Source organism: Grammomys surdaster, unplaced genomic scaffold (assembly GCF_004785775.1).
Source record: "Grammomys surdaster isolate TR1022 unplaced genomic scaffold, NIH_TR_1.0 554, whole genome shotgun sequence".
NCBI classification, from domain to species: domain Eukaryota; kingdom Metazoa; phylum Chordata; class Mammalia; order Rodentia; family Muridae; genus Grammomys; species Grammomys surdaster.
In genome coordinates this window covers 993231-1005219 of record NW_021604973.1, presented here as the reverse complement: position 1 = coordinate 1005219, position 11989 = coordinate 993231, and the positions used below count along the sequence as shown (strand labels likewise).

Here is an 11989-nt window from a genome sequence, read left to right as displayed (position 1 = left end):
GGGCTGGGAATTGAACCTGCATCATCTGAAGAACAGCAAGTGGTCTTAACCACTGAGTCATCTCTCCAACTCTTGAGAGTTTGTCTTAAAGAAGGAGAATTTGACTTAGCTGCGTGGGCCCAGAAAGGAGAGGCAGAACATTTCAGGAAGGGTCCATCTTGGTTCTGTTATAGCTTTGCCAACTTAATGTAAAGTGGATATACCTGAGAAGAGGGAATCTCAACTGAAAAATTGTCTCCATGTGGCCATGTCTGTGGGAACTTTTTCTTAAATGCTAGTTAAATGCAGGAGGGCCCAACCTACTGTATGAGCATGTATGTGTGCCTGTGTACATGTGCACATGTGTGCGTGTGTATGTGTGTGTGGTTCCTGGGCAGATGAGCCTGAGCTGTAATGCGAAAGTCCCAAGCAACTCTTGGGAAGTAAAGCTGGTAAGCAAGCATCAGTCCTCCATGCCCTGCCCCCTGCTTCAGTTCCTCCTTAGTTTCTGGTTTGCCTTTCCTTAATGGTGGACTGTAACTTGTAAGCCAAGTAAAAATCTTTCCCTCCCCAAGTTGTTTTTGGTCAGTGTTTTATCACAATAATAGAAAAACAAAAACAAACAAACAAACAAGCCAAAGTAGAGCAGTCTCACACAAGGAAGGCTACTGGCAATTACAACAAGCTTCCTCAGGTACTGGATGAGGAGGCTACACGATCTTGTTCACAAAGAATTTAATTTTTGTGGTACTAGGGTGGGAGCCCTGAGCCTCACACAAGAGCTAGGCAAATGGTCTACTACTGAGACATACCTCCAACTGGATACCACTGCGGCAGAAAGCAGACGCAGATCTCGCCTTTGGGCCAGATGAACTCCTGGATGTTCCTGTTGGCCCTGGCATTCTGTATAAACCAATTGTTGCGGCTAAGGGGCAGATTTCAGTTATGTTTGTCTCATGGTCAACAAATAGTTTTATGCCCTGTGGATCTGACCAATATTTTAAAATGGTAGATATTTTACTGAGAATAAACTAGAATAAATATTCAATTTGCAGCGAACAATCTTAGGACCTTGGAAACACAGAAAAATGGCCCAAGTAATGCTTTGGGGCCTCAAAGTACACACTTTAGCAGGAATGCATTTGTGATAGTCAAAACTGTTAAACTTACTCTGTGCAAAGCTGACATCTCAATTTTACAAATCGAAAAAAAAAACTCAACGACATTGAACTAGGTTTATCTACTAAAAGCTAATTTCTACTGCAAGAATTTGTTAAAATTACTCACAGTAAGAGGCAGCACGGTAAAAGCTGTAATTTCCCAACTACCTTCAGTATGTGAGATTTTGGGAAAGTCGATAGAAGGACGAGATGATTTGGTGGCTGTATCAGAAACATGGTTTTTCATATCCACAAATTGCTACAGAATAATGGAGTACTAGTGGTTCAAAAATACTGCCTGCTGGCACTAACTCATTAAGGCACACCCCTTAATCACTGTGCCTGGAATGTGGACCCTCAGAGCCCAGCCCAGACCGGAGAGGGAAGCCTCACTTGCTGGGGAACAGAAAAGGTTGAGAGAGCAGAGCTAGCAGCAAGCTCAACTGAAGACACCAGGAAGGGACCACTGGCCAGGGTAACTTTCTTTCCTGGGGACCCCTGATTCTTTCGGGTTCTTACCCACAGTAAATAAGCCTCCCCTTCCGGTGATACCCAGTTTTCCGCATTGGCATCCTGCATCTCACCGCCTGGTCACTTGCCTCCCTGGGGGAGAGCCTCTCAAGAGAAAGCTCCGAGAGCATGCATCTCCAAAGCAGCCAAGAGGGAAAATGCCGACGATGCAAGGGACCAGATACCGAGACCCAGTCTCCTCTGGCTGTCCACTGGGCTGTAGGAGAAGCGCAGACCCTGTGGAGATGCTCGGGGTTACCAAGAACTTGAGGTTTTAGCAGCAAGGGTCGTGCTTACTCCGCCCCATTCAAGCTAACCCTGTCATCTGTGATGGTCCTGAGTGGGATCGCGCTGTCCACCTCCACCTTCGAGGTCGCAGCCTCTGGTGGCACGCACGGCACTAAGGGCCCCAGAGGCCACTGGTGAAGGCTCGGGGTGCAGACCTGCCGGGTGTGCGCGTGCGTGTGCCTGGGTATGTGTGCGTGCATATGCGTATGCGCGTGTGTGATTGCGTGTGCGTGTGTGCCGCCGCCTGGCGACTCGTGCCCGACAGGTGCAGGCGCGCCGGCTTCCCATTGGCCACGGAGTCCTCCTCCGCCCACGCCATCCCCCTTACCCCTGCTACCGGCGCTGGCTGGGACCCGCCGAGGCGCGTGCAGGCCCGCGCGCCCCTGCTTTGCCCGCGCGCGCCCGGGCCTTGTCTCTTCCTCCCCTTCTCCGCGCCGCCGCCGCCGCCGCGCGCCCCCGAGCTCAGGTAGCGGGCGCGCGGGCGCCTCCCCGGGGGCGCGCAGCCCGGCAGCCGTGGCCCTCGTCACCCCCGCCCCCGGCCACTCGGGGGAGCCCGGGGAGGGAGCGCGCGGCGGGACGGGCGGGGGCGGTGTAGCCCAGCAGCCGCCGAGGCTTCCGTCTCGCTCGCTCGCTCCTCTGTCTTGCTCGCTCGCTTGCTCGCTCGCTCGCGCAGCGGCGGCAGCAGAGGTCGCGCACAGATGCGGGTTAGACTGGCGGGGGGAGGAGGCGGAGGAGGGAAGGAAGCTGCATGCATGAGACCCACAGGTAAGAGCCGGAGCCCGGAAGGGGATTGCCTGCCCCGGGGAGGCTTGCGAAGGCCGGGCTGGGCGAGTTGGCTCCTGGCTCGGCTCCCCTCAGGGAGGAATTTTTAAAATAAAAATAACAGCTCAGATTTAATAAGGGACTGGGGCAATAGGAGCCTCCCAATCCTTGAAAAAGCCGAGAAGTATCCAGGGGCAGCAGGGGGCACATTGTGACATTCCTCAGAGTGAAATGTACAGGCCCGGGCAAAAGTGTTTTCTCAGCCGCTTGATGCTAGAAGGCTTTAGACTTTCCTGTCAGGATCAGAACTGCTGAATCCCGGGGACCAGCACAGAGCCAGTGTGCACTAACCCCTGTCCTCTCTCCCCTCCTCCATCCCTCCCGCACGCGCAGTATCCCATGGTGGCTGCTACTCTCTGGACCCTGCATGGGGGGTGGCAGGGAGGATCTCACTGTGGGAAAGGGGGCGGGGGCTGCGCAGGGGTGAACAGGGATGGATGGAGCCGGCAAAGCCCTGGCACCCGGTCCCCAGGGCGGAGGAGGGAAAGCTTGGCCCCAGAGCCCGGGCAATCCCGGGGTATTGTCGTGTTCCGCTCCTGGTTGCAGACTCTTGCAAGCTGGATGCCCTCTGTGGATGAAAGATGTATCATGGAATGAACCCGAGCAATGGAGATGGATTTCTAGAGCAGCAGCTGCAGCAACAGCAGCCTCAGTCCCCCCAGAGACTCTTGGCCGTGATCCTGTGGTTTCAACTGGCGCTGTGCTTTGTCCCTGCACAGCTCACGGGTGGTGAGTGACCCCGCTGTGATGGGGGGGCATTAGACGGCCTAGCAGGGAGGGGAGCCTGTGCTGACAGGACAGCACTGCGCCTCCTGCATACATGCAGACTTTAGGGGTGCCTGAGAAATAGAGTCCCTGCATCCCAGCCTTCTGCAAAACCCCTGGAGTTTACAGAAAATTCTGTGGAACCGGTGTAGGTTCGCACACCCACTGGCAGCCCAGTTGGGCTTTTCTGAAGGAAGGACAAAAAGCCTGGTGCATTTTCCCATTTTGGCCCAGAGGAAAACGAGGATTAGAGGAGTGGGGGCCCAGAGTATTTGTGACCCTTCAACCCTTGAGCTCTGCCCTCTGCAGATAGGTCGGGACTGGGCTTCTGGATAGAATAAAGCGCCTTTAAAAATGTAAAGGCTCTGAAACATGGTCAGACCAGTTGAAGGACAGGTTTATTTGAAAGTTAACTTTCTCTTTCTTAGAGGTGGTGTGCTGATGTCGGTGGCTGTTGGGGGTGGGGAAGGGTGGTAGGGCTTTCCTTCAGGTATGTTTCTGGAAGACTGCTTAGCAAGGTCTGATTTATAGGGGGGATTAAGTCAAGTAGTCTTCTATGGAGTGGAAGTTCTGAGATCAAATTGATAGCCCCAGTCCCTGTAGGCGGCTAATCTATAATATACTTGATTCCAAAAGAGAGGGCTATCTTTCGGTTGTGGTCGAGGAAGACAGATGGAGTTCCTGTCTGAATTTCCCCCTCTTGAGTATCTTCCTTTCTCCCTTGTACACCACTGTCCATCATTCCTGTCTGTTCTAGATCCTCCTTGAGACATTGCTGATGTGGGCACATGAAGGACGGGTTTGCGGTCCGTCTCATAGCTAAAATACTTTGGATGCCTAAGTAGATTGTCATTCGATGAAAAGCAAGTATTGCTTGGTGTAAATGAACCATTTCTGTGTTGGAAAATATTGCTGTTTCAGAGTCTTTGAAGGTGAAGACGGGGCAAACAAGTGAGCAGAAATTTAGCAAAACTGAGGGAAGAGAGCGAAAACAGGCCTTAGCACAGAGCAGTCGGTAGGTAATTCAGGTGTTCCACACAGCAGCCATATGACGTCTAGGGTGTGAAAGTGTTTATAGTGGTGTGCGAAGAGTCAGAATTATAGAGGAAACTTACTTTTGCTTTGGATGGAGAAGGTGGGTGGTTATTTTTACTTTATTTTTTTCCCAAGGAGTAACTTTGTATGCTGTTATTTCAGTTTTTATTAGAAGAAGCTCAGAGGCAGATAACTTTCTTCGTGGAGGACAAGGTCAAGTGTGAGTCCAGACCATGCCTTTGTAGCCTGCCAGGACTCTTCTCTCTCTGGATACTAACTCTACCTCATGAGTAGTTGGAGGCTGCCACTGAACAGGTCTAGGTCTTTTCCTCTTAGCTTGCCTTTCAGTTCTGACTCCCAGTCTTTCTAACCAGGTCCATATGCTTTTCCATCTCCTGGCACAGGTCTCCCATGTAGATGTCAGATGAGCTAATCGGAGTCCATCTACCCAAGTCTCTGCCGTTGTTATTGGATGTATGAATGAGGTCTGAGCATGCACTGGATTTAAGGGCTTGGTTTCATCCATTACTGTTTTCAGGGCTTTCTCAGCTTTGTTTCCCAAGACCCACTGGACTCACCAGTCACCTTTGCAGTTCGAACAGTTTGTACAGTGGTGTCTTTCTTTATCCCTTCCCAGAGCTTTGAAAACAGAGGGGATGAGGGCTCCCTGTCACACTCCAGTGTCAGAACCCTTTCCCTTTAGGGATCATGTGCTGCAGAAGGGCTGGCCACCAACCTGGTGTCACCTTCAATTCTTTTTTTTTTTGGCTGACACTGATACAAAGAGGAATACTTATCATTCCAGGATTCCCCCACGAATCCAGTTTGGGTAGGAAAGAACAGTGGGGGATATCCTAAGGCATCAACTAAACTGGTTTACTTTCTTAGAAAAGAAATCTATGGAGTATCCATACTGGTTGACAGTAAAGGCGAATTTACCTTTACTCCTGACCTTTGCTCTTAAAAGTTCCATGTGTATGCGAAAAAACTGGGATCTTGTTAAAAAATAAATCCTGATTCCGTTTGCTCTGAGTGGTCCCTAAAAGACTGCATTTCTATGTTATTTATTAGTTTTATTTATGTTCGTGTGTGAGTATCTGCCCATGTTTGTGTCAGTTCCTTAGGAGACCAGAAGAGAGCACTGGATTCCCTGAAGCTTGAGGTTCAGTCAGTCATGAGCTGCACCATGTGGGTGCTGGGATCCGAACTCAGGTCCTCTAGGAAGATTGGCGGGTGATCTTAACTTTGGAGACATCTCTTCAACGCCAAGAGTCTATATTCAAACAAGCTTCTGGGTAAAGCCTTTGCTACTGGTACGAAGACCACAGTTTGATTAGCAATGCTTTAGACTAATGTATTCCTTAGAATAAGTTTCATCTACCTCCAGACTTCCTGACCTCCTTCTCAATTACCAGATGCAGATGGCCAGCTAAGGAGCAAAAGTCTCACCCTGTGTCTAATCTGTAGGTGAAACACAGCTGAAATCAGCCCTCAGAGTGCTTTCCTTTTTTAACCCACAAAAGGTGCATATTTAATAGACCCTGTTCTGAAATGTGGATTTTCATTTTTGATTGCTTTCAGAGGAAAAAGAACACCACAATAGTAAGGTATAATAGTCAGAGCTAGGAGAGGGGGAGAAATCATGTGCCCAATATAAGTATTACAGAAAAAAAAGCCTGAACTAGAAAGGGAGAAATTGAGAAAATGACCAGACAAAAGAGGAGAGAGAAAAGAACTCCATCAAAACTGAAATGCTTTGTCCTGGGAAGCCAGAGATCCAATTCAACTCTTTGAACCCTAGGAGAGCTTTTATAAGCCTGGCTTAGCTTGTGGTGACTCTGGGTGGCTCTGCCTGGGCTGTCTTTTGTCAGCTGGGTAGAAGGGTCCTCATTCGGAGCCTCTAAAAAGGATTGTCCTGAGCAGACTCCTACCAGGCTTATGGGGGTTGGGGAGGGGTGGATACAGGGCCCTGCTGTGCCCAGAATTCTTGTGGACTGTGTCTTCAGTTGGTTTTCTCCTTTTGCCTCAGTCTACTTTCCCAGAGGCCTTCAGGATTTTGAGGAATGACTAGAGAAATCACCTAGATGTATAGGAAAAGGACCTAGGCTTTGTCCTAGAAGTTACTTCTCAGAGATGAGCTCCTATTGTGGGAAACTCAGGGTGGGCTCTGATACTTGATGGCTTTGAGGGTGTGTGTGTGTGTGTGTGTGTGTGTGTGTGAGCTTCCTTATCTTTGAAATGAGGATTTTATAAATTTTAGGGAGTTGGTATCAGGGATGGAAATGCCACAGACACTTGGTAATTGCAGAAAGTCGTAGAGAATCAGTAGCTAAGACAGTGCTCAGTTTTGGATATCTTTCCTATATTTATTCATTAAACACTGATTACTCCACCTCATATCAAGGCCTGTGGCTTACATTGTTCTTTTAAACTAATAGAACCTTATTCTCCCAATGAGCAATTTTAAGGTATAGCCTAAGTCTCATCATCTCGGGGTTTCTCTGCTCAGTAAAGTCTCCCCTCTCCCAGGCTCCCATTGCAGCCCTTTGTCATACGTGGTAAGCCCACTGAGGGCAAGGATCTGTCCCGATTTGTTTTAGGCGCCAGTGCAGCATCTGAGCCAAAGGCTCAGCTAATGTTGGCTGAAAGCAAGAAAAAGATGCCCCAATTCCTGTCTCACCACCTAGAAAACAGTCACTGTGGGTGGGCGAGTCATGAAAGGCAAGGCAGTATCCAGCTGGTGGTGATCTGGAGAGGTTGGAGGGAGAGTCGGGAGGGGCTTTAGAAACAGGGAGACACTTAGGTGGGAGCCGGTGGCAGAGATGTGGAGATGGTCACGTGATCAAACGCACCAGAGAGCAGAGAATAGTCTGATGAGTGCAGAATATATGAGTACAGCAACTCAATATAGAGACAGACAGGTAGCTTGGAGTCTTTCCTTCAGGGTGTTGGGAGCATCCCAAGTGTCCATCAGGTGGTAGCACCCACTTAACAGTCTAGAGCAGGAGTGTAATGGCGGGCAGACTATGCCTCCCACTTCCTGCTTCAGAGCCAGTACAGTTCTTTCTGAATTTAGCCCCATGGACTCTCCTTTGGGTCCTGGTGCTGTCTGTGTACCAGCAGATAGGAACAAATGCTTTCTAAGCAATCAACTGGCTTGTAGATGTAAGTTTTCTTGAGAAAAAATTTATATGTGTCTCAGTAGAAGCTTTTTCTTCAAAGCTCTGTCTAAAATCCATGATTCAGGCTGAACCTGGTCACCAGAGTTGCAACTCTCCAAACGTCAGCACCTAGTTCCTCAACAAAGCCTGTGGTGACTGAAGCAGCTGGAAACTCAGCTTATTGACAGGGTGGAATCTGGAAGCTTTAGGGGTGCAGAAGAAGGATTCCCTGTAACAAAGTAGTGAATCTCCCCTGTCACAACCTAGAAGAGAAGGCAAGTCAGGGAGATGCAGGGTTTCTTTTCTCTCTGAGAGTAATGGTGAACGTAGACAAGGGTCTTGACCCAGTAGGTACAGATTAGACATGAAGAAAAGCAGCTGTGCCTTTCTGTTCTTGGTTTCTGAGATGTATTCTTCAGTGCTTCCAAAAGACCTTCAAGAGAGAACACGGGCTCCAAGTTCTTTACAGAGTGAACACAGTTCAAGTTCAGCCTCTGCCCTTACATGGCTGCAGCCTCTGCCCTTACATGGCTGCGTGGTCCTGGGCAAGCCGTATAACTTCTGTTTGACTCCATTCTGTCCATGTCACGGATACTATTCCAGTCATTTGTTACATGGATCTCTAGTATAGAAGTCAGCCCTTTGTGACCTGACAATATTAAGCAGAAAAGTCTAGAACAGGCCATAGCATGTGAGTGCCATTTTGAATAGCACAATCAGGTCTTTCACCAACCTGCCTAACTCTTCCTGCATGGAATATAAATTATCCTTTTGTCCAGTATACAATACAGTAGTATATTGCAAGATAATATCCAGAAGATGTGTTTGATAGTGTATTATTATAAAGATTCTGTTTTATTGTTTGGTATTGTTAATTCCTTATTATACCTACCATATAAATTTAACTTTGTCATATATATATATATATATGTGTGTGTGTGTGTATATATATATGCATATATACACATAAGATAAAATAAAGTATGTGAAATTTGCTACTGTCTATGGAAAGTATATTCACAGTAAGAGGGACTTTTAGGAATCTCTGGCTTCTAAGTTCTTCATTGCCTTCCCCATCTCTCCGTTCCATGGTTTGGCTTCATTGTATGCCCTGGAAATTCATGTATGAGGGGATTCAGGTTTTGTTCCCAGGGACAGATACAAATAAACCTTCTCAAGAGTTTAAATGCAAATGACTTGCACAAAAATTTCTTAATATAGGTTTTTAGTTCAATTTAAAGTTTAGTGCTACTTATTGCTACTGATGAGAAAAGTGACCTTTTCAGGTCGCTTCTCTTTATGCTTGCCTGATTTTGGAAGCTCATTCGGTGTTGGATAATCGAAGTAAAGACACGGAGTAATGGTATATGTCTAAATAGGTCAGCAGGATCATTGCTTCTGAACTGAAGGAAAGAAAGGGCCAAATAAGCTAAAAAAGGGCTTTTTAGCTTATTTACAAACACTGTTACCTCTCACCAAGACACACAGAAACACCCATGGTTCTAAAGACTAAAATGTATAGTCTCATTGATCTGCTGTAAAACTTAGCTACTTGTCCATTTGCAGAGGAATTGGTCAACTATCACTAAGTGTGGACACTTGAGAAACGATGGGATGAAATGTTAAATTGGCCACATTTTTGAATGATTGATAAACATTTCCAAACTGTCAGTAATACTGATTGCAAACGCCTAGTGTGCGCTTTGTATGCCAGCACCTATCCCCATACCTTAGGTATGTTACCTCATCTAATTCCTCATGGTGGACATACATGGAACATACCATTATTTATCCTTATGTAATAGAGGAAGAACCTGAGGGATGGTATCATTAGGCTGCTTGTCATTTTCATTACGGCCTTTCTTTTAGTATGCCAGAACACAAGGACTCCAATCTCCAATCCACCCCAGCCCTATTTTATATAGATAACTAAAAAATGTCCTTTAAGATGAAGTCATCAAGTTGTTTGAAAATTGGCCCTTCCTACCATGACATAAGGGAATTCTGGCATTGTGATCAGAAAGGGCCATAAACATACTGGTGAATCCACAGAAAATGCCACAATCCAGGATCAAGTGAAGGCTAAGATGCCTGAACCTTGGACTCTGATTACATAATGGAAGAGACCCAGAAGCTCAAGAACTCTGGGTTTGAAAGGGGGTATTGACTCTCACCTGCTCTGAGCAAAGAGATGCTTGGTCCCTGGGACCCTGCCAGTGATGCGCATAGCCACCATCTTCTTCTAAAGATTATGACAGCTGCCTTTGCAGTTCCCATGCACAGTGGACCGGTGTTAATGATCCCTTAGCTAACATGTGCTTAGAGTTAAGAGCAACACAAACAGTTTTGGTATATATCACCCCCTGTAATTTCTGAATGCACCAGGAGGAGATTTTGACCATCTTTTCCATCCTTTACATCTTTTTTAAAGAGACATCTTTAGTGAGGTTGAGCTCCTAGAGTCTACAGATGGTCGTGTAAAGCCAGATTAGGAGGCAAGGCACAGATGCTCATACCTGTGATCTGAACACTGAGGGAGAGAGACAGAGACAGTGGCAAGTAGGACTTCTGAGCCTTGGAGAGCATTTGGAGGAAGAAGGAGAAGATGTGACAGTTCACGTTATCCAAGAGTCACTGTGTTTTCTCTCCTGTCCAGGAAGACATGTTGGGTAGATGAACCTGAGGCTGAGTTTTAGGAATTTAGCACAGTTTGCTTTTATCTTTATGAAAACCATGTCTGAACTGCTCTGAGAGAAGTTACCCACTCAAGAAGAAAAACAAATAGAAATAATTAAGTGACTTGCTCACCAGTTGGAATTGAAAGTGCATTTTGAAATGGCTTCTTAATTGGGAGTATTGTAATTGCTTTATTAATCTTAAACAAGGTAAATTGGGACCATCAGAGAAGTCAAATGAAAACAAATTCTTGACATTATTGAGAAGTGGTATTAAACCTGGGAGCACAGCAACGAATGCGCCTCTACATACTCTGCTGTGAAGGCGAGAAAGGGCGAGGTTACTTGGGGGAAAAAAAGGCTGTGCTTGGCCATCTCTTGCTTCTTTTTGAAATGGTTGACTTTCCTCTCTTGGATCACCACTGTGGAAGAAGAGCTGAACAAGGAAGGTCACACACATACTATATTCTTTTTTGTTTTTTCTTCCAACAGTAACAAAATGACCTCAGTTCTTGGATCTGGTTGCATTGGATCTGTGGTTGGATTGGTTGAGCCAGTAAAGGGAAGGTTCTCTCTCTTAAGAAAGGCATAAAATCTATTCTTTGAATGAATTTAACGTTGTTTTTGTTCCCACAACATTAGCTAGTTGTTGAGTTCAAGTTTTCTGTGAACTGGGTGGTGGTGGTGCACGCCTTTAATCCCACCACTTGGGAGGCAGAGGCAGGCAGATTTCTGAGTTCGAGAGTTCCAGGCTAGCCTGGTCTACAGAGTGAGTTCCAGGACAGCCAGCTACACAGAGAAACCCTGTCTCGAAAAACAAAAACAACAACAGCAACAAAAAAAGTTTTCTGTGAAGAATGTAGAAGTTTCCTGAACTTTAATCTCTTACACTGACTGGGGAGATTCTGAATTTCGTTTTTTTGTTTTTGTTTGTTTCCATGAGAGGATAACAGGATCTATTGGTTTTATGGAAATGGGATAGGTTTAAAATCTTGTGAAAGACTTTCAGTTATCTTTTTTTTTGAGGGTTTCTATTAACTAACATGGAATCTTAATAACCTAATCCAACCCAAAAAGATACATTTTAAGATAAGAGTTGGGGCTGCGGAGATGACTCAGTTGGTGAAGTGTTTGCTGTACAGGCACAAGGGCCTGCATTCAGCTCGCCACCAGTCACATAAAAAACCAGGTTTGACTTCGGATGGCACCTGTACCCCAGTGCTGTGGAGGTTAAGACGAGGACCCCTGGGACTTGCTGGCCATCAAGAGTAGCCATCAGTGAGCTCTGAGTTCAGTGAGAGGCTCTGTCTCAAAAAGTAAAGTGTGTGTGATGGGTTGGAGAGATGGCTCAGCAGTAAAGAGCATTTATGGTTCTTACAAAGGACCTGGGTTCAGTTCCTGGCACCTGTCTCACAGCTCACAACTGTCCATACGTAACTCTTGCTCCAAGGGATCTGATGAACGCGGTTCACGTACATACATACCTGCAAGCAAAACACTACATGTACATACCTGCAAGCAAAACACTACATATACATACCTGCAAGCAAAACACTACATGTACATACCTGCAAGCAAAACACTACATGTACAT

The 11989-nt window shown here is 46.6% G+C and overlaps 1 protein-coding gene across 2 annotated transcripts in view; it reads left to right on the top strand.

Annotated features, from left to right (window-relative positions):
* Nucleotides 1-2564: 2564 nt before the first annotated feature.
* Nucleotides 2565-11989, top strand: part of Susd4 (sushi domain containing 4) — a 128639-nt gene continuing 119214 nt past the window's right edge. The window contains exons 1-2 of one of the 2 annotated variants that reach the window (XM_028781823.1): nucleotides 2565-2702; nucleotides 3306-3488. In XM_028781823.1, the coding sequence (XP_028637656.1) occupies nucleotides 3341-3488 (148 nt within the window). In that variant the 5' untranslated portion in view covers nucleotides 2565-2702; nucleotides 3306-3340. The remainder of the gene's footprint in view (nucleotides 2703-3305; nucleotides 3489-11989) is intronic. The other variant, XM_028781824.1, reaches the window with a different exon arrangement.